Genomic DNA, 24,009 nt, shown 5'->3' on the forward strand with positions numbered 1-24,009 from the left:
AAATTCTGAAACTATCTTGTATGACATGCCTATTTTACTAAGATTAATAAGAATTAATAAAAAATTATTAACCTGGGCAGAGAGTGCATTATAATAGCAGTGAATCTCTATTATGAATTTCTATTTGTAATCTTAAAAAAAAGTTCTAAAATAGATTATTTCAACCCTTCAGTTTAAAGGTTAAATGATATATATTGGTAGCTATAAAATAGACAGACACATATAATGATTATACATGACAGAAGCGAAATGAACTCTGAAATGAAATATTAAGAGTTGCCAATTGGGCGCAACAATTAGTCATTTTCCAAATGAAGCTATACTGCATCGCCACATGTTGAGCACATCGTGAATGTCTTTTGCCATTTTTTGTCCTTTCAAATTTTTGCTTAGTCTCCCTATCCCCCATCGGTGTTCATTATCTAATGAGCTTCATTGGTCTAAAGTAAATTCTCCGATAAATTCTCGCGATATCTTTTTACAAGCGCGAAAATAACCGGAATAATACGCGATTGGAACACGTGTTTTCGTTCTGGAATTTCGAAAAGAAAACAGAATAAAAGTAACTCCGTAATCTTTCGTTATTTTGCAAAAAAAGAAATGCTCTTACTCGCCACATGTCGTGCATTTCTTCCACCCTTTTACCACCAGTCTTATGAATTATTATTTAATGAGGCTCGCGTTTCTGCGGCTCCTCACATCCCCTCTTCAACTTAGTACGTTCTTATAGTCGTGTGGTTTCGGGACGAAAGAAAGAGAGAGAGAGAGAGAGAGAGAGAGAGAGAAAGAGAAAGAGTCGTCTGAGCAAGAGAAAAAATACGAGAAGGGACCGGCTCGACGAAGCGAGTGAGGGAACGATCGATCGTAATCATCGTGTATCATAAAGAAAGTGCGGTAGATTTCGAACACGCCACTTCTCGGTTCCGCGGTTGGCAATTTTTTTCGGCAATTCGATCGCCCACCGTCGGTTCGTCGATATACAATCATTTTTTCGCCGCGTTGCCGCATCGCTGATCTCTATAATTTGCGCCACTGAAATAAGATCATTCCATGTAGCCTGTCGACATTGTGATTAGTAATAAAAAAAAGCTGATTATATGAAAGCCGCATTCTCTTTTTCGAAAAAGAGCACACATTATTTGGTATAAAAAGAGAACATCTTCATAATTTTGAATGTCTCATAAGCAAAAATTAAATCAGCGTAATTTTGACAAACTCAGTTTTCGTCCCTATAGATATTAGATAATATGAATTTCACATTGTTTACACGACCAGGTATGGACATTTCGTATATTTGAAGCGTTAAGATCTGCAAACTCATAAAAATTGTAGCGATATGAATCTCTGCTCGCAGGATGTTTACGACGAATACGAGAAATGGTGGAGATTTTAAAAGTTCATTTCACAGGTAGGAATGAGAAACTGGACCTAATAAAAGGCAATGAGCCGCTTATCTAGCAGACTGTATCCTATTAAATGGAGGTGTTAAGGTAGAGATACGGTTGTCTGGTCGAAGCCAGATAAAGTTACATTTATGTATATCATACGAATATATATATCAGATATATTGCAAGAGATTTGCGTATCAACTTTAGTAGGTGAATGGATCTTTCGGGTATTTTTTTCTTATTTATAGATCTCTGATGCGTGCATTTGTGTATACATTACTTACTGTCGCCGATGAATACGCGGAAGTAGGCTATAATTAACCAAACCCTCGAGGTCTTGGCATATATGAATCATCTCACATAAAATACCATAAAATATTCTAGCACTACGTGCTAGAAGCGTAATTGAAATCGACTGCGTGTAATAATTCGTGTAGATTATTATTAACTGAACGCTGATTATTATTAACCTAAATTAAATTTGTGATCGTTTATAATTAGTTTTTTAAATAATGAGATAATGGTTTTTCTGGCTATCACGTTTTTTTTCAATATATTTGTGTTGCATATTATTATGTAAACTTTTTTCAATTATTTACATTCTACTTTTAATACTTTTAATAAAAATTTTTAAGTTACACAGTTGTGAAAGATATAATATTAATAATAAATATTAATATAATATAAAATTAATAATATAATGTAATAAAATTAGTAATAATATTAATAACAAATATAAAGATAATATATTGCTTTTAAAACAAAATATTTATTTTCTTCTACTTTTATTTTTTGCTTTAGTAATACTGTTCTTATTTCACCGTAGGCTATTATATCAGACTGGCGGCTTCTCTTATATTTCAATCTTATTTTTTTCTCGATCCTTCTTGATATGCTTAGCTATCTGTTTGCATTATATCGCATTCGATTTTTTTTCTTCACCGTTGCAACGCATGCCAAACATTACGATCGCATCCCATTGCATCGTTCAAGGGTCACGAGTAAAAAAATGTCAATGAGAAGAAGGTAGTAAAGTGAAATTCTCTCATGCAGAATGCATCCGCTCCTCGTATGTCGCGCCGAATCGCTCTTGCAGCTAATTGCATTAAGATAATTAAATCAAGACGGGCCATGAGATTCCATGTAATTACGATATGCGCCGCAGAATGCCGACGTTATTTCTTGTTCCGGCCAGGCCGTTGAATATCATGAAATTCACGGCTACGCAATTATCCGCAGAAATAACGACGTTAGGAGCAAGGACGTTATGTTTATGTATAGTAAGGTATTTCAAACGGTATTTGGGAGATAGCACGTTTCTTTTATAGCACAAACCGAATGTAAATACGATTCGTATGTAATAGCGCTAACGTAAGAGATATATCGCGCGTATTATCGGAATTTTTTAATCCGACAACGTAATTATTCGCATGTAGTTTACAATCATTTTCTCTGTCTGTGTAACATTGTTTGATGATAATTTTCACAGTGCTATTCCAGTTAAATAATCTCGCGCGAAATCTCGTTAACCTGCGCACCCTAATTATCGTCGACGAAACGGTACACCATTTTTGCAAATAAACGAGAGATAAATTTCGTCCGATAAGCAATCACATACTTTTGTAAGCGCAAAGTTTTGACGAATGTGGCCACCAGTCAGATCTAATCAGAATCTCGGGTATATCTTAGGTTTCCATCTTAATTATCCGCAAAAGATTTGCCTGCTGGGTGCGCTTGTCCCTAAACTTCTTGAAAGCACGACGCGTTACGAACGTGGGAATCGTTTTCAAGGTGCACGACGCCGTGAAACAATCCAGTGCCGGTAACATCTCGCTGTTTATTCCGCCGGAAAATCAATATTATTCATGAGAGTGCGTCCAAACGATTCTAGAAAAATTATTCAAAAAAAAACAAGCGGAATAGTGCGTGCCTTCTTTCCTGCGTTTGAATAAATAGATAACGATTGAATCGTTCTTCTTCTCTTATATTTTTCACTTGTGTTGATTTTTCGCATTTTTACCCCTTCCCTCCCTCCCTCGCCCCTTTTTTTCTGCAAAAATTGCGATTCATCGGGAACGAGAGATCGTAAATAATGCATTCCGCGAGACGCACTCGTGCACGAATATATGTTCCGCGACTATGCATTTTCTTTACGCGCTGCATCCTACCATTTATTGAGGCGTTTTATCGCATGAGAACTGTAGTGCAGCGCTTAACCTGACAGTGCATTTAAAGGAGAAAAAGAGAAAGAAGCTTAAAATGGAACGAGTAAAGAGAGCTGGAAACGGTTGACATTAGCATGTTGCGGTCCATCGGACGCGCCTTTGTGGTCTTTTTTTCTTGGAAAAAGTCTCGATTTTATATATATATATATTTATATATACGCGTGAATATATGGGTATTATATCAACGATGCATTTCCACGAAGCACGCGGAAGTCTTCCATTAAACGGACGACCGCGTGCGATTACGTTCTGCTTTCGCATGTGTACTAGAGTCCGGTAGTAATGAGGGTTCGGTATTTTTTTCACGGGGAGCCGGCGGTGATTTTAACGAAACTCTCGTAATTACAGTAGGTAGGCATTGTTCTGTAGGATTAGTTGCGGGCACACAATGGACGGGTTGGCGTGATCCGTGACGACTGTACGGTATCCGTCGATGTTGTGAAAAATGCGTCGGCCTCGCCGCAAAGCCGTTAAAAAAGAAAGTTGCTGCACGAGATTTTCGGCTTAATTACGTCAGGACAATGCGCGAGCGGAAGGAGGAAATTTTAAAGAGCCGCACAATGCAACCGCCGCATAATTTCAGATTAATTAACGCCGCTTGGAATAATACGAGAATTACCGGGAAACTCGAAACTATATCAAAGTTGGATGTTGCGTTTTTATTGTAACATATTTTTTAATTAAATTAAACATTTCGTTCTTTTTTTTTTTTTTTTTTTTTTAATTATGTGTTTTTTTTTTTTAAATATTTAGCGAGCTTGTAATATATTCTTGCAATTGGTCATACGAAGCGAGTAATACATCTTTGATGATGCTCCTCGTCGTTAAATTGTTTAACGAGCTCGGCCGTAATAAATCACGCACCGTCATTTCGCACCGCGGACGACCTAACTCTTTCACCTTCCTTCGCAGCTGTCTATGCCGTGCGCGATTAGATGTCGGATAAAAAAAAATCGACGGAATGAAAAGAGGACACGGGAAGAAGAATGGTCGAAAGACGCGAACCAACGGATGGGAGATGCGCTCGTGACCCATGACGGCCCCCGTAGGCGCACCGCGGAAAAGATGTATATCCGTTCAGACACGGCGAAAGACATGGCGGTAGATAGGAAGGGCGGAAGGGGGTTGACTGATGTTTCCCTATGCCGCGTATACGCTACCTCCATTACTCCGATATTATTATACCTGTTGCTTTATATACATATATATATATATATCTCACGGCAGCATCTTTGTTTTGCAGCGGCGCGCATCCGGTGCATCGCCGCATATCGTACGATATGAGTTTCGCTTTATCAGTTTTTTTATTTCTTTTTTGATCTTATCTATTTCGATGGTCGTTACTTTTGCATACTGTACTTGTATATACACGCGTGCGTAAAAATTTATATAATGTCAGATGCTACTAATAATTTATATATATTTAATATGTTAATTAAAAATTTCTAGAGTTAATTAATCGCGATTATTTGTATTCAATCTATTGACTTTATATGTTAATATATACATGACATATATTTAGTATGTTGAGTAAGAATACGTTTTTACAGAAGAAAGACATTCGATAATTCATGTAAACTGCATTGTAAATCGAAATAAAATCTAGCCGAGATGTTTCTAGAAGCTCGAGTGCGTGCTTACTTTGCCAGTATTTATTTAGAAAAACTGGTCGGCAGCCTTGTTTGGGAGCCTACCGATATTTGCATGTTGCACGTGCTCTTTGGATCTCGAGAGGTTGACCAAGGATCGCAAAGTGGATTCCACTCCTGGCGGCTTCAGGAGCATACTCGTCCCTTTTACATCTCTCAAGGGACTTTATCCTGTCGTCCTCTTGCCGAGAAAATTCAAGAGCTCAATGCTGTCGTACAATTTCGTTAATTATTTGTTTGCAAATTTTGGATTCGTAAGAGCCTAAGGAATATAATTATATTAATAACTTTTAATTCTTTTACGTGACACACGCATAATATACATCGTTTCGTCAGGGTGTCTACTCCCTGGAAAAACATGAAAACCGGGAATATTCAGGGATTTCTTTTGTATCTGGAAAAATCAGGCGAGTCTCATGGAATTTTATTGGAATTCAAGAAATTTTTTCGAAAATTCTTTTTGATAATTTTGCTTTTCATTTTGTAAACAATTAGCCGTATATGTATGAAATTGGCGTTTCATTTGAAACTTATCAATTGTTGAGTTTTGATTTTTTTATATTTGATAGTTCTAGATATCTTAGATAAGATTAAACAAATAATTCTGACTATTAAACAAAAGGAAAATGGCTCGAATTAAACTGATTGTGAAATGTCAAGTTTACTGCATCTTATTTTGTTCGTTTGACGATTTTTTTAGCATTTTTTATTAGATTCTAAGTGCTTGAAAATTCTATGATAGTTTTACAAAAAGTTCTATGTGTAAAAATTATTAGAATATTAATTAAACAATTAAATTGCTCGAGATACCGGACATAAATATTAAGACGCTTGTATCTTAGTTCGTCTATAATAAATTAATTGTACATATGTACGGAAGGTGTCATTAATATTTTTACAAATGCACAATACAATTTATGCACATATCAATACATTTATATATTTTGTATATACATACATATATAAAAAAATATGTGTTCCAATATGTGCATAAATTTAGGTGTAAAGGCATTAATGACCCTTTTTGTACAAATTATAAAAATAAATTATATATTTATTCTATCGTTTGTTAACGATTATTTGTTTATATCAAAATATTTGAATAATTACACTATTCCTTTGTAAAACAATATCCGTATATATATACATATATGATATTTGTCTATATATTATTGAATAAAAATATTTCGCGTGATTTCTTGTATATATTATTAATTTTTAGTTAATATATTTCACGATTACAAATATATATTAATTCTAATTTTTATTATTATATTTTCTCCGTGTAGAGAAAAATTACTATTATATTATTTCGGCGCGGAGCAAAAAATACAGAGAATAAACACGTGCTGCGCGCGACGCGAAACGGGGGAAAACATCAAGGACGATTCTCGGTCGACGGTTGTTACGCACAATATAGTCGCGCAGTGATACGAGACACGCATGCCATGACGAGCGTCTCATTTTACAATCAGTACTTGTATGTTTGATGTCTCTTAATCTAATTTGTTTAATAAATATATTGTAATAATTTTTACGCATAGAATCCTCTCCGGAAATTAAAAGTGATTGCAGAATAACGAAGAATAATACGTCTCATCAATCGATAGAATTATCAAAATATGATCAACGTTTAATTTAGTATTTAATTTATTTAATTAATATTCTAATTATTTTTACGCATAGAACTTTTATATAAGTATTGGGAAACTCTTAAGCGCTTAAAGTCTGGTAATATAAATAAAAAATTATATGAAAATTCTTCATTTTTTTAGTACATTTATAAATTTAACATTGAAGTTTAAGAGGCGATTTCGTATGAATAAAAAACATTAGAAAATGCATGTAATGAAAAAATAGAATTATAAATTTCTTGTAAATAAGACGTTAGATGCGAACTTTGCATCTCAATTTGTTGTTTTAGCACTTTTTTGTTTTAATAGAAATTTATTTAAATTATAGGAATAATAAAAAAAACTAGATTTCTTAATAATTTAAGCTTTTGTGGAATAATAAGTCAGTTTCATAGATAATTAAGTAATCAAGTTCTTATAATCAAGATAAACTAAAAAATCACTTTATATTATTGAAGATTGTTTTTATCTTTAGGCTCTTGTATTTTTGAAAGTTTGTATTTTAAAAGTTTATTTATTCACATAATTTTTATATACATATGGTTTATATATTTTTATCTTTACGAGCCTTTTAAGGATTTGTTTTATTGTGTGGAAGAGAGTTATATCTCTCGTAGCCACGCATATGAAGCGTTCTTCAAACTGGAACAGGTATTGTCTTTAGCTAGATTTATTCGTTCCGGCTAAATACGGTATTGTCCGATATTGAAAAACGTTGCACGAGGGAATTTATGGAAACATCGCGCGGCATATCGCGTTTTATTTGCCGCGGGATACGCTCGAGCAAATTCGAAACAAGAGCAAGAGGCTTTCTACCCGGACTGTAGATATCAGGTTGATAAATCTACGTGGAAGTGCGGATGACTGTGCATACAAATTGTAAGCCATTGGTCTTGCAGGGCTAAAACGCAGGCGGTATGTTCAAAAGTGAGATAACACGCAGAAAAAAAAATAAGCTTCGAAAGATCGAAAGTTGTTTCAGGATAATTTAATTAGATCTATACATCTCGCACATTCTTGCTTGAAAAGGTTATGCAATTAATAACGAGCGCGATTATGATCGTGAGGGAAAATTATTAATTAAGTTTTATAATTCGAAAAAGATTTCCGGAAAAAAAATCGAGAGAGAAGAATTTCTTGTCTTTAATGCGGTATTTTTTTTTAACTGCGAGATTGATATTTGTTTCTGCTGTCTTTTTTTTCTTTTTTTTTTTTTTTTATTATTATATACGCGATATGATTGCGGCGAATTTTTTAGTATTACACACATCTTCGCACATCTGCCGTTTGTGGGGTCATATCGGGGCCTCTAATCTCTTCATTAGTCCTAATATACCGACCAACCACATACCCTCCATCAGATATTACTCGCTATGTCATTCAGCCTTGGTTTTACGACCTCGAGAACGGACCGTCCGTTCCACGGAGAGAATAATCGGCGATTGCAACTATTCTTTTTGGAAGCAATGGGTTAAATTGTTCTGCGAAAAAAAAGTGTCTGCTGTATATTAAATAAAAACTACTTTATTGTTTTTATCTCTTTTTATATACAATATTATTTATTAAATATTTCATAATAGTTACAGTGTTTAAAAATTATTTTAATTTTAATAAAAATAAAATTAAAATTAATAAAAATTAAAAATTGATGTCTGAAAAAAAAGAGAGCGAGAGAGAATGAGAGAGAGTCGTGTATTAATCATCATAGAAGAAAAATATATTTGACGTTGAAAACTTAGCCATATCGAAAGATGCAATGGAGAGTTATTAAGCAAAGAGACTATTAAAGTAATTAAGTCGAAAGAGAGAGAGCGAGGGGGGGGGGGAAGCATAATCCCGAATAACTGCATATCCGTTCGACGATAACAGGTCGAGGAAGGGCAATCAAATCGCGAAACATATCTACGGGCCCCCGCTGCCAATCGTCCATACATAATTGGATATAGAATCGTGCGGCCTTTACTCGCGTACGCTATTCCCTCAGCGACGTGCCCCCGTCTCGGGTTAGGAATGTAATTAGTCAGAGGACCCCCGGTACACAATCTTGGCCGTCGATCAGTAAGTCCCTTCGTTACCGGTGATGCCTGCGCGATGCCCCCGAGATTGCCGCGTCCGAGATGAAGCGATTTCCAGTCGTAAATAGGCGCGCGATAATTAAAATTACTGACTGATTGCCGGATCGTCGAATCGCGCTTACGCGAGACATTTCTAGCAAGTGCTGACTATCGGGAAAAATATCGCTGCATCCTATCGATGGAATCTCACACACCATGAATAATGGTCTTTATCTGCGTTATTACATCGGAATCGTCTCTTTGTTTCGTTATTGTTACATCGCGCTTCTTATTCGTCCTACCGATTCAAAAGATTCCCAAAGATTAAGATGTAATACAATGATAATATTTGAAACTGCGTTCTTGCTCAGATTACATTTTGTATATCTGATACTCTCAAATATTTTTTTTTAATTGCTTCGAAAGTTTTCTTCTATGAAAATCATGAAAACGTTATGTCATTTTTAATTATTCTAACTATAGATTAAAGGAACTGGTTCTTGAGAAAAAGTCGTGTGCTTGACATTTATTTTCTCATTTAATCGAAAAGGAGTGAAATATAATATTTGAAACTTTTCATCATGCTCATATTATACTTTGTACCTGATAATTCTGAATATATTTTGATTGCTTGGAAAGTTTTCTTCTGCAAAAATCACGAGAACGTATCATTTTTAAAAATTAATTAACTACAGATTAAAAAAGAAATTAGCTGTCTCTTGAGAAAAAGTTATGTGTTTGACACGTATTTAATCGAAAAGAGAAATTTGTGGAGAGAAAAACAACGTGTTTGACAGGGCCAGCTTAGCGATACACAGCGGGGGATACGCAGCTTCAGGATTGCATGGAATATCGGTTCGCGAGGAATCGTTCCGTACTTTGCACACGTTCTCTCATAATGATAAGAACGAGTCCACGGGCGATCTCAGAATTCTTGCATCCCGGACGCTGCATCGGTGGCATGTTCTTCTCTCGTGACTCCGCGTACTCGCAACACGACGTTGTGTTATTCAAATGGACCCGAAAAAGAGAAATAAAGAATAGCTTCCCTCTTGTAAAAGCTCTCCGATACTATCTCGAGCTACCTCTATCGCACCGTGTACATCTAATGCGACAGTGAGGTCCCATCTGTTTCTCCTCCTTTTGGTATCTGTCACTCAATACTTTCATAAAGGGAGTAACGTTGTGGAAGGAAGAAAGTGATTTGAACCATTTTAAATTGAGCTCAATTTAATTAAATTTATTCCAATAATTAAATAATTTTAATAAAATACACTATTTATTGTATGAGCAAAGAAATTGCTGTGTCTCGGATAAAAGCTATATTAATTGTAAGAATGGGGAATGTGAAAATTTGATAATCAGTAAATCTTTAAACTAAAAGGTGGTGAATTTTTATTCGAAATTAACCCAAAAAATATTATTGATCAAAGCTGATTTAAAAATTGCATTTCTATTTTTCTGTAATTTTTTTAGATTATAACTTAAAAATTATCAATGGCTGGAAATATTTTGATGCAAGGAACGCCAGATTAGTTAAAGAATCTGTCACTGAGATAAAATCGGCAGATCTAGGACATACATATTGTCGATCAGAAAGGAACAATATGGTATCGAACGAATGAGCCGCGACTCGCAAATTGTAGCGAGGTGCGGCAAAGCGTGATATTATCGATGTAATTTCTGCGTCAGGCCCGGTAGGCCTTTACTGGCTATCTTATTGCAGCGGGACAAAATTGTAGACTCAAACGGAATGCGGGAGAGCGATTATATCGCACGCCCGCACGCGCTCTCATTCTCTCTCTCTCTCCTATTGGGCGTAGGTATAAGTTCTCTTGTATATACGTATAACGGTAATACTGCACCGATCGCTTTGTCAGTTGACCTTATGGATATATCACGAGGTATACTCGTAATATGTATCCGTGACTGTCATCCGCCTTCTACCACGCCCAGTCGCAGAAAAGGAGCCGCCATCAGGCCCGATGTCAGAGAGATAACATCGATGAACATAGATTAATATCGCGATCGGATGTAGTAGTTTTTTTACGTTGAAAACATGACTTTTTGAATCTATCAAATAGAAAAAGATAAGCTTAAAAAATTTAAGAGATGTGAGTTATATATATTTGATTATAATGTTCTCCAAAATAAATAAAAAACACCGAAAAAATTATATTATATTCTCATAAAATATTCTACTTTACAAACAAGCAAATTAGAAGACTGAGCGATTAAGAGCCAAACGCGAATGTTTGTGCGTCGATACCGTTGAAAATAATTTTTCTACGAAATTGATAAGTGCACAGGGCACATATTTTACTTGGTGTATTTACCAAGATTTAAATTCTCACTTTTGAGAATTTTATAAACCCCTCCTTACCATCCTAAAGAGACGTAGGCGAGAAAAATATCGGAGCGATCGTTCCCCGATTCAGCGACTTCGCGAAAATGAGGAACGAAAAATGAGAATTTAAATCTTGGTAAATACACCAAGTAAAATATATGCCCTGTGCACTTAATAATTTCACATAAAAATTAGTTTCTGCGGAAACGACGCACAAACATCCGCGTTTGGCTCTTAATCGTTCAGTTTTCTAATTTGCTTGTTTGTAAATATTAAAGAGCCTTATTTTCTCAGTAATTTATTTTACTTTATATTTTTTCTAAAATAAACGCCAAAAGGATGCTTTTAATTTAAAAGAGAAGTTCTCTAAAGATAAAGATAGAAAATTGAAAAAAAATAATATTGACGTCAATTGCAATTTTATTTTAATGATACAAAATTTTCAAATATGAAAAATATATGTACACTATAATTATATATTAACTTTAATCTAATTTCTTTATTTTCTTATCATTATATTATTTAATATTTGGGATTATATATTAATCCCAATGATAACAATTTTACAAGTGGACATTTATTGTTTATTAAAACTTTGACAAATTAAATGTACAGGTTTTATTTTATTATTAATTTATAAATTAAGATATTTCAAATAACATATAAAGAAGAATCAAATATATCTAAAGAAAAAAATATCCTTTTTATTAAAAATATCTATTAAGAGAGTTTATAAAATATACATTTTTTTCCGAATAGCGATGGATAGATTTTTTTAATAGTTTAAATTGGTGTCTCGATATCTTCACAAAACTATTAAAGTCTAAAATTTGGACTCACAAAAAGCGCGATAAATCATCGCGATAGAATGCTAAGTTATTATGCGTTATCAGCAACACACCGATATGCTCTTTTCACGTATTTAATTAAATCAGTTAATCGCCGCGACTAATTCATATTACGAGATCTACTCGATTAATTCGCTCCTCGTTAAATTGTATCTTTATGCGAGGTATAATGTAAACGGATTAATGTAAACTCGACGTTTTGCGACGTCGTATGGAAAATAGGCAAAAAATAGTTTTATCGGTGAACGCGTACGTTGCATACGCACGTGTGCAAGCCCGTCTTAGCCGTTACCTTGTGCCCATCTCGTTCGTGCACCACGCCTTCGAGAAGACGCGCACTGGCCGATTCTCTACGGTCTTGTACCGGTATTGAGATAGTATCGGTCCGCATGGATCACGCTCGAGTTGTCTACACCAAAAAAATTATATCCTCATCTTAAGAATATTTTACTTATTTTTATACAATATATTTTTTATAAAATAATGCGATGAAAAAGATTTTTTTAATTTAAGAGAGAAATCGTTTAAAAAGTAGAGTACTTTCAGATATTTTATAATATGTAAAATATATACTGAATGGGATATCTTCTTACTATTATATTATTTCATATTTGAGATTATTAATTCCAATGATAATAAGAAACAATTTTACAGACATTTGCTATTTATTAAAATTTTTAATAAACTTTTAAATATACAGTTTTTACTTATAAATAAAGTATTTCAAAAAACATCATGCAAAAAAGAAAATATTTTTATTTATTAAGAATATCTGTTAAGAGAGTTATAAAGTATACATTTCGAGAATACAATTTTTTTGGAGTAGAAATCAGGCTATAATAACCTACAGCGACAGTCAGAAATCGTTCGTACCTTAACTCGTTGTGTTTTCGCACTTGAATGCGCAAGTGTGTGTGTATCTCGTATGTCCATCGTGCACAAGAGAACGTTTCCTGGAGCAAAGTTTCCAGGTCACTGAGAATAGGATCAATTGAAACCAGCTCTCTTTCTCAACGCTCTGTTTTTTCATCATCATTTACGACATCGTGCCCAGCGGTCAGACAGACCTTTGTATCGTTATTTATTTTTTTGAATAATTATTAATTAGACTACCATGGTGGTCATGTGATTGCTCGATCGATGAAATCGTATATTCAATTCCGCGAAAGTCGGGAGGATCGAGTCTCGTGTCGCGACGTAGGTTCGACGAAATAACATGACTTCGTTCTTATTTTATACTCCCGAGATAGCGTGACACTCAACGATACGTCAAGATATAATCTATCCCGGTCCCTAATTCTCATCAAGCGAGTCATTCATTCTTAATCGGTTAATAACGATCGTCGAAGAGACCAGTATACTCCGGCGACGATCGATCATTCGGTCTGATCTCGGATCGATGTATCGTATAATTACGACGGCGGCTCCCGCGATTTCTAGTCGACTTCTCTGCCGAGCCTCTCACAAAGTCATTTTCTCTTCTGTGTGTTTCAGCAAAAGGTGAAGTTCTGGTTCGCCACGGGTGGTGCAGGATTCTGTATCAGTCGAGCATTGGCGCTAAAGATGACGCCGGTTGCTGGGTGAGTTTTTATATCCGTTTTATTATTTATATAATTTATTATTTGGAAAATTACTACTCGTTTTATATTGACTGTCGCAAGAAAATTGAAAACAAATAATATTGACGTCAATTGCCTTTATAATTTTATTTTAATAATACAAAATTTTCAAATATGAAAAATATATGTACACTATAATTATATATTAACTTTAATCTAATTTCTTCATTTTATCGAAAGTTGACTAATCTTAAAGTTACCTATGCCACTTATCAATATATAGAGTGAGTGAAATAAAAGAATGAAATATAACAAATATTTATTTCTTGTCAGATAACAGTAGTAGGATATGGAATGTTATTTGAGTATGTCACTTGGTCTTATTTATTTTTTTAAATTAAAAAAAAATTTTACATTTATCAAATGTCTTTTATTTATGCTACATTGCTCTAGTCCATCACGCAGATTTGCATCGCTGTTTGCACTATATTGTCTGATATAATTATAATTTTTTTCCTGTATATTAGTGAACTCAGAGCCAATATATAGGAAATGTAAAATAAAGAAGACATTTGATGAGTGTAAATTTTTTTTTAAATTTAACAAAATGAGTAAGATCAAGTAATATACTTAAATTCTATATTCTAATATTATTATCTAACAAGAAATAAATAATTTAAGTTATATATTATTTTAAAAATCGTCAGGTTTTTTTGACTCATTTATATATATATAATTCCCTAAATTATGACAATACAGTAAATAATAATATAACATGAAATAATCGACTTTTTCTTATTGAGTTTCCAAATCTTGTCACGCGAAAGGAACGAAAGAGATGACTGATCAAAGTTACCAAATTAACATAGACTTTCTTTTTCGCGCGGCAATTTCTTTTATGTGCGGCAGAGGTGTCTTTTATCTTACAATACAAGAAATCTCCATAGAATGCGCGGTTGGCCACGCATGACATGCATGACACGTGTTACACTGCACATAATGGTGGCTCTTTTAGAAGTTAATCTAACGTGAAAATGTATATTATCGATCGTATCCCTTCGAATACTTATTCGTCTCTTTTCCTTACATTATCTTGTCTCTATCGTTTCTACCTGTAAGGAGGATTAAATAATTTCTCTGGCCTCGCTTACTCGATCTTAATTGGTGCTATCTATTAGAAAAACTGATTCATATATACATAAAAGTTTCTTCTCTTCATATAAAAATTGCGCATTACATTATTGCGAAAATCGTGTACCAATTGCTGAAACGTGGAAACTGAGTAAAGTAAATAATAAAAAGATTGTCGATCCGTACGAGGACCGTAACGATGGACAATTATGTCTGATGCCATTATCAACATCGATCTTGATAAACGCTTCTCGATAGGCATTGTAGTTAGCACGTATGACGTTTATATACCATGCGTGATCATCGAGATGATCGGCGATGGAAGGTCGAAAGCATTCACGCCGCTCGTAAATCACCGTTTATGGGTGCACAGTGGCCAATTGTTTATCCACGGTCCTCGATAACGTCACCGTCACGTAGGAGCTCGCCGGCCGTTTATTGTTATTAACGATGTAAAAATGGACGCGCGGGGCCCATATGCGATACAGATCCAGTTTTTCGCAGCGCCAGGAATGCATTGTAAATCTCGCGGTCTCTCTCTCTCTCTTTAAAACCTCTCTATTTGCTCAGCGATGCGATCGGTTTATATACAAGCTGATCTCGAAACTCGCAATTCCCTTCTTTCTCCTGTTTATCCTGTCCTTATACGGACAGATTCGGTGGGGAAACGAAGGCGAGGATGGACACGAATGGATTTGGCAAAAAGCCCGGCACCTGGGAGGGCTTACTGCGATTCAGCCTTATTTCCTTCTTGTTTCTTTTCCAACTCTTCCGTCACGCTCTTCCGTTCATTCTGTGATATACACGGTCCGGGCATTATCCTGTCATCCATATATACATTCGTTGGTTTGGTGTGACGGTACGGGGTAGCGGGGACGAAAGGAGAAAACGGGACGAGTACATCGAACGGCTTTCTCAGCCGGTGGACGAGATGACCGGCTGTGAACGGTTCTCGTCGACATCATTTTATTTTATCGGATGTAATCTGGTGGTATTATATTTTATCTGCTCTCGTCTATCTCGCGATTTACAGCGACTATAAACGTCTGGCGATGACAGTTCATAAATTTATGCTTGTCTAATTTATATTTTTTCGTGTCGCTGTTGAGAAAATTAATGATAATATCTCTTACCAACATATGCAATGAATATCTTAACTTTAAATGTTTGCTGCTGTCGCGCTAGAAAAGGAAAAAAATGTCGTAATCAGTCGTGTGAATTATTTCCGTGGAATTTTCATGTATTCCCTCGGACATTTATTCCGCTCGCATTCTGCCTCGCGTGTCGCGCGAAATAAACTTGGGTGAATTCACCGGCCGTTTCAGGTTACTGTCGACTCTCGAGTCGCGCTTTACGTTTTATATTACTTTTACGTTATTCTAGACGCGCCGTCAGGATGATTCCGTGGCGACTTTAAGTACGGTAATTCCACTTGTCTTTCTCCCCGAGAACGACGCGATTACGTTCGCGCGCTTTAATTTATTCCGCACAAGATTCGCGTTGCGCTTTGTCGCGCTTAAGAAAAGTAACGGATATCATGCCGTCACATTTCATATCGCAGAGAGGAACATTCTTTACCGGATAACTGAAAAGAAAAACGCTTTTAGTTCTTTTCCACGTACTTTTCTTACACCCGTCGGCTATTTACGATCTTATTTCGTTGCAGACAGAAAGGCCAGAAAGAAAAGAAACCGCTTTTAGCTTTTCTTTTATCTAGCTTTTTCTCTGTTATCTAGATAAAAGTATGTGATGCAATTGTCTTTTATCTTTATCCTTTTTCATTTTTATCTTAGATTTCTTTCGTATATTCTTTCGACAGATCTGTGTTTGAAATGAATACAGTAAAGTGGATTTATGCTTTCCCAAAGATTAAAATTAATTTTTTTTTTTTTTATCACTCCATAATATTCCATTGATATAATAATTCCTTTATTTTACTTTTATTTATTCTTTGAATCGTTAGCTTTTCCGAAGATTATGTGCTTCAGATATGTGCGATTTTTTTGTACGATCAATTATCGTGACTAGTCGAGCAGGTTCAACCTTCGACTTCAACAAGTTCTCACGTTCATTTTAAGAGCCACCTGAAGTTCTGCTGGTCGCACATTACATCTAGATTGTCATACATTCATATCCTGTTATTTCTTTACATTATTGCATCGATACCGTAACAAGGTACCGCACAATAAACAAGTCACCCCAAGTAATCAGTAAGAATTGTAGCTTGTAATTTATAAGAAGGAGAAACACAAATAACTACAATCTCGAGAATCAAACATATATTCTATTTTTCAGAGCGTTTTCTTTATAAACATTTTTAAGTAAAATTTATAGTTTCTATAATTATTTAGTTAATCAAATCTAGTAAAATTTATATTAGAACAAAATATCTTTTTTGTCATATCATTATTTTTATTTAAATTACATCGAATGGCCTTTCAAACGATCCCATCGTCAGTCAGAAATAAATCTGCAATCAAAAAGAATTTAATGAGCCTGCATTAAATGTTAACTAACGTTTAACCTTTAATTTAACTTCTTGAAGTTGACTTAACTTCAATCAGAGTGGCTAACGACAAGTCGCGAGGTACTTTCTCAATCGTGAAGTCAGAGTCGCCTTTTTTTCGTAAAGTTTTTCATTGCGACGTAAAGTATAGCAGAGATTGAAACTAGCACAGTTTGAAACTATAATACGAAAAAGTTATTCTTTGATACGAAAGATATCTTATAATTGTGTATTTTTATTGTCACATTGAAAAAATTATATTCTCGATTTAAGAATATTTTATTTTTGTAATATCTTTCTCTAAAATAAGTGACGAAAGATCCTTTTTAATTTAACAAAGGAATTCTCTAAAGAAGAGTCTCAGATATTCTTAATATGTAAGAATATACTAAATATTACATGTAAGTATGTGAGATATTTTCTTACTATTATATTATTTAATATTTGGAATTATTAATCTCAATGATAACAAAATATAATTTTACAAATAGACATTTGTTATTAAAACCTTGATCAAGTTAAATATACAGTTTTTATTTAATTTATAAATAAGAAAATTCTTATTTATTAAGAATATTTATTAAAAAGCTTATAAATATATATTTCGAGATACAATTTTTTCGATGCACAAATAAACATAAAGATCATGCTGCAATACCGAATTTTGAATTCTCTGAAACTATATTGGTCAATATAATCAATCTTTGCCGAAAAAAAACCGCAATATGAAATCCAAAGGCGCGGAGCGATTCCGCTGTCGTGTTAGCCGTTAATCGAGTAATAAAAGGGAATAATGGTCGGGCTATTTAGCGGGGCTCTCGCGGGGATGGATCTTAATTAATGGCGAACGCAAGAAGCTGCCGTTCGTTGCAATGGGACTGGTGAGACGTGCTGATTGCCACCCACGTGCAGATGCAGGAAAGTGCAGGAAAGAAGCAGGAAGGCAAGCGTATAGCGCGTTGCGTACGCCCGCATATATGTATATATACGTATACCTATATTTACATCATTTCCTTGTTAGCGCGGAGTATGCACGCGGAAAGAGGAGGCTGAAGGAGGAAGAGGGCAATAAATAAGAGGGATTAGAGCGCAAGGAGACGATGTATGTTGCGCGATGTCGTTACGACAGTTCGAATCAGCTGCGTGCTCGATATATTTTATAGTGTCCGAGAAAACCGTAATGCGGATGTCGTTATGAACTAAGACATAATTATAGAAATTTCAATAATTGAACACGCACACAATAATTGAACACATAACATACACACAAAAATGGCTTATTTAAAAGATCGAATTTTGATGAAATTTAATTTTACAGATTGAAGCTTCAAGGGTATAAATAACAAGAGCACTTACATCTCAATTAATTTTACTTTATGTAATTTTATCTTACGAGAATAAATGTACATATATAATTTAATTTTCAAATAACTCAATATTAAATGAAATATTTAATGTTGAAGATGACTTATGACTATTTTATATATCAACAATAAATATTATATAATTTAATTTCCAAATAATTCAATATTGAGTGAAATATTTAATATTAAAGAACTTGTGACTAAACATAGTTTTCATCAAATATTTGATAAGGAAAGTTTGATAAAAAATCTAATTAAAATTAATCGATTGATTTTACAAGAATAAATGTACATATATAATTTAATTTTCAAATAACTCAATATTAAATGAAATATTTAATGTTGAAGATGACTTATGACTATTTTATATATCAACAATAAATATTATATAATTTAATTTCCAAATAATTCAATATTGAATGAAATATTTAATATTAAAGAACTTGTGGCTAAACATAGTTTTCATCAAATATTTGATAAGGAAAGTTTGATACAAAATATAATTAGAATTAATCGATTGATTTTAAGACGTTCTGTCTATATAGATTCTATCATACTTTCTTCGTTTGTTATTTATTGTTGTTTATTTAACTTATTCTCGTTTATACATTATTATTTTACCATTAAAAATGAATGCGAGTAGGAAATTAATAAAAACTATTTTCTTTTTACTCTTCTTAAACTTTACGATTCTCACGCATATCAGTTGTAAGGGCTATCGTACACAAATTAACATAGCATAGCATGCTTAGTATAAGACTGTCTGGACCAATGGATATCGAGCATTAAATCGCTATATTGATTTACATAACACAAGATAAGTAAAAGCTCGATGCTTATTGGTCCAGATGATCTTATGCTACGCATACTATGCTATGTCAATTTGTGTGAGATAGCTCTAACGGTTTATTGGAAAAAAAAGTTTGAAATACCAACATTCTTAAACGAGTATTGAAAACCCAAACTCTCGGTAAGTTAAGATTTCGACACTCTCTATAGATGTATGTAAATGATGTATACGTTTTTACAACAAAAATCCAATAGTTTGTATTGAACTTTTCTGCTGATAGCATGTAGAAAGTAAAATTACACTGTAATTATATATTTTTTAATAATTAATAATTGCATATTAATTACAATTCTTATTCTTTGTAGTTATTAATATTCATATAATTTTGTGATTGCGGTTATCGATCTACGATAGTTTTCAAGTGCTGGCACAGCATCATATCCTCTTTGTTACAGTTGACTTTGCTGCTTCGCTACTTTTTTTCATTTTTGATCTATTTTTCGTTTCGTTCGGTATTTATATACATATATATACACACACATATATACCTGTTCGTCGAGCACTTTTATTGCTCCAAAAAAAACTGAAGGTGTGCACCTGCGAGTGAACGTTTAGTCTCGCTCGCCGACAGCTTCCTCTTTTGATACGTTGGAGTCCGGCTTAATCATGAATGGCTAAGATCTTTGGGAGATTTCTTCCAACGATGATACGCAAAATCAGATTCAGGAATTACAGCAGTTGTAATTTGCTGTTTGATTTGCAAACAAATTTGTGAATCCGATTTTGATTTATGAATTTTAACGAGACAGGAAATTAAAACGATTGTTTTTACGAATAAAAATTTTTAAAATTTATCTTATATTATTTTAGAAATAAATATATTAAAATATTATTTATATGTAAAATTATAAAGTTATACGTTTCATAAAAAGTGACTGTGATTAAACTAGATTAAGTGACTTGACCTCAAGGAATTAAAAAAAAAAAAATGACAAAAGTTAATTAAGAATTTATGGGAATTCTGCAATTTTTTGATATGCGTGTTTATTACGTACTATTATTAATTAAGTTGGGAAGATAAATAAATTTGTAGATTGTCTGATTAATTAGATTTAAAGAGCTTTGTTTATTTATTTGACATATTTAATGCTCACTAGAGTATTACATCTTTCCAAAAGAGAATTATGTTATCTTGGATGAGATATATACTTAAGGGAAAAACCCTATATTTTATCCTAAGAAAAGTTATAAGAACAGGCAAAGAGAATCTTCCCATAAATCTTTCTTTGGAGAAAAGAGATTTCACACGTGCGTGATGCGCACAGCAGACATATATTTAAGCTACTTTTTTTAAAAGTTTTTTGGCTTTTTATCGTAATCACTTACACGTATTACTTAAAATGTGCGTGTATTTTTTTTTCTGCTTTCGGTATAAATGTGTCATCAAAAGTGCAATAAAATATAAGGGAATAAGGTATGAAAAGTCTGTGATAGCTTTTCTAACATAATTTATATTTCCTGATTTATTATTTACGAACCTAGTTTAGCATTCTGATTTTGCAATAGTATTAATTAGAAAATTAATACTTATCATTTATTACAGTTTCTGAGCAATAATCTCTATCGGGTTTCATTATTACATGTCTCATAAAGTTGGATTTGTATTTCCGCTATAAATTGGGAACATTTAATCTTATCGAGACTAACGATTTAAAATCGTCCCACGGGTTTTGCCCCGGTCCGAAAGTTCCGATAATAAACGTGTCGAAGTAATTCCGCGGTCGGCGAGAAACGAAAAAAAGAGTCGTTGGGACGTGGAATCAGAGAGGAATCGGAGGGATTCGACGAAGCTCGCGTCCAAGGATCTCTTCGATTCCCTTATTGCTCGCCTAATTGGATTCCTCTCTACCATCGGCGCGATCGCCGCGTATACATCTATCAGCCCGCGGCTCGTGAAACCAATTTGGGCATTCCTATATACATATATATATATATACATATATGTAATAGGGATCTACGCAATGATCTATAAATCGAAAACTATGATCGCACCGACTTCTCTGTTTCCCGCGTCTTTTTCGATGCGTATTAAAATACTCTGATATTACAAATTAATCTTTTCAAGCTACATTGCTAATACAAAGACATTCTAATTCGATATAGACTTAAATATTTTTAGTATAAAAGAAACTTTAACTGCTTTATTTTTTAAAGTTTTAAGATCTTTTTTTAAAGATCGAAAATTACAATTGAATGAAAATTAATTATATAAGATATCAGAGTTAGAATTAATAACGTCAAAGAATTAGAATTGTTTCATGTGTAAACGCACGTGTAGACTTCTCAATTACATGTTAAATTCATGTGTTTTATTGCTCGATATTTTCGTGTACTGTTCTACTCGATCGATACCGATTCAATTGCCGATTCACGATATGTTTCTACGATCAGTCGATGATTTTATTTTATCGTCATTTTTTCAGATTGGAAATAAACTGATAAAATTGTAAAATGCACTTGATTTATTTCTAAATTTCTTATTTTTCTTATGTAATTTGATTTTAAAGAGAAAAGTAAATTAACAGTCGAAGAAAATCGATTATCCATCGAGTCTAAAAATTAAGATTTTTTTTTTTTTAATGTAATGTTGACTTAAAATTAAACAAAAATATGTGGTTAATAATATAAATGTTATTTGAATATAATAAAATTTTTTTATTGAAAAATTTGTATAATAATTAGAGCATAAGTATCTTAATCTAGGAAACCGACAAACTTTTTTCAGTTCGATTCAGCATTAACACATATGAAAGCGTGTTTGATGAAAATCGATATTAATCATGCTGTGTGTGTTTGATAGCATGCATTATAAAACACAAGTTAATAGGTTTTATAAATTTATCTTATTTGATCGATGCGCTTGTATGTATGTATACTTGATGATCGATAAAACGCATTTTCAACCGACGATCTGAGCACTTTTCGCGAGCTGGAACAAATAATGCGACGTAGCAAAAAGACATGGAACATAAATCCTTTACTCGCGACAAGCAAGTACCTGCGTACCTCGCACTATACCTTTAATTCATATCCGTTTGTAAATCGTACCTTGCAAATTGTAGCGCGAGCGTAGCGCGCAGATATAGATACATTAAATTTATTGCAGCATCCACCAACAGTGTATATCGACTTATCTTTGATTATCGAAGAAATATCAGATTAACTTTTCTTACTGATTTATTTTTCTTTAATAATCTGCAGGATTTTATTAATTTATTATTTATTAATCTATTATTAATTTTAAATAAATGTAACAACCTTTAGAGGGGGATATTTTTTCGTAAAGTTTTGTAATTTGAAGTAAGAATTTTTATATCTTTATTATAGTGTGTTGTACTATGAAAAATAAGCGACCCTTATGGAGCCAATATATTAGCTTCCCGTCCGGTAACAAAAATAGAAAAATTCCACAAAACTATTATAAAATTATAATTATCAAAGAGTTCATCTTTTATTTTAATTTCGAATGAGAAAAATAGCCAAAAAATATATATTTACTAAAATATATATGAGTATATTATCAACAGATGTAACTTGTAAAAATATAAGTTTTAAAATAAAATTTGAATTTGAATTACCAAAAAGACCCTTATGTAAAATATTGGCTTCCCGTCCTCTAAAGGTTAATAATACATATCATTCATCACATTTACCTAACAGATATAATATAGCTAGTTGAATTTTAGTATTGCAGTCACGTGACTATGCCGATATATACAGGCCAAGAAGAATTTTTTAAATCACGGATGGTAGAAAACGATAATCAGGAGGATCCTTCCTCGAACTTGTTCGCGTCGCGTGTTTGTATGTCTTTCGTCGTCGAACAAACGGACGAGATGAACGCCAAGGTCGCGCATCTCCAAGCACAAGCTTAGGCGAGGATTCCCTCGTTTCGCATGTCCCCGATTCTTTTTCCTTATAAACCTGAAATTTCGATTTCGTTACCGCCAGGTATTTTAACGAGACCGATATCCCGTGTCGGCGATGCGCCGAAAGGACGACGCACGGGTGACGAACGACGGGACGGGTTAGCGGGCGTGTGTACACGAATTCGGGACTAATCTGCCCAATTAAAAAGTGGGGACCACGCGGTGGAGAGAAGCGACGGGGAGGATACGAGACAGGCGCAGATTCGAGAATCCGTCGATGGTATTCGCTAATGAGTGCGACTTCTCTAGTCCTTTCCGTCCCATTCTTTCACTGTCTCTCTTTCTCTCTCTTTCTCTCTCTCTCTCTCTCTTTTTCTGGCAGACTCTCTTTCTCCCGTCGGGCTTTTTTCCTTCCGCTTTCTTTCCCGGCTATATGTGTCTAAGGTTAGGCCGCGGTCCGCGGGGTACTGGAAAACGTTAATTAAAGTCGCCACTTCCGAGCACTTTGCGTAGATCGTCGTTAATTGGACGGTCGCCATCGAGAAAGTTTCGGCGAGTTATCTCGTCGCGAAGCGTGAGAATATC

The 24,009-nt window shown here is 33.9% G+C and overlaps 1 protein-coding gene across 1 annotated transcript in view; it reads left to right on the plus strand.

Annotated features, from left to right (window-relative positions):
• The window catches only part of Fng (Fringe glycosyltransferase), an 88,097-nt gene that overhangs the window by 52,215 nt on the left and 11,873 nt on the right, over nucleotides 1–24,009 (plus strand). Inside the window, exon 6 of the mRNA XM_072895321.1 lies at nucleotides 13,640–13,725. Within this exon, the coding sequence (XP_072751422.1) occupies nucleotides 13,640–13,725 (86 nt within the window). The remainder of the gene's footprint in view (nucleotides 1–13,639; nucleotides 13,726–24,009) is intronic.

This window comes from Anoplolepis gracilipes, chromosome 7, assembly GCF_047496725.1.
Source record: "Anoplolepis gracilipes chromosome 7, ASM4749672v1, whole genome shotgun sequence".
NCBI classification, from domain to species: Eukaryota; Metazoa; Arthropoda; class Insecta; order Hymenoptera; family Formicidae; genus Anoplolepis; species Anoplolepis gracilipes.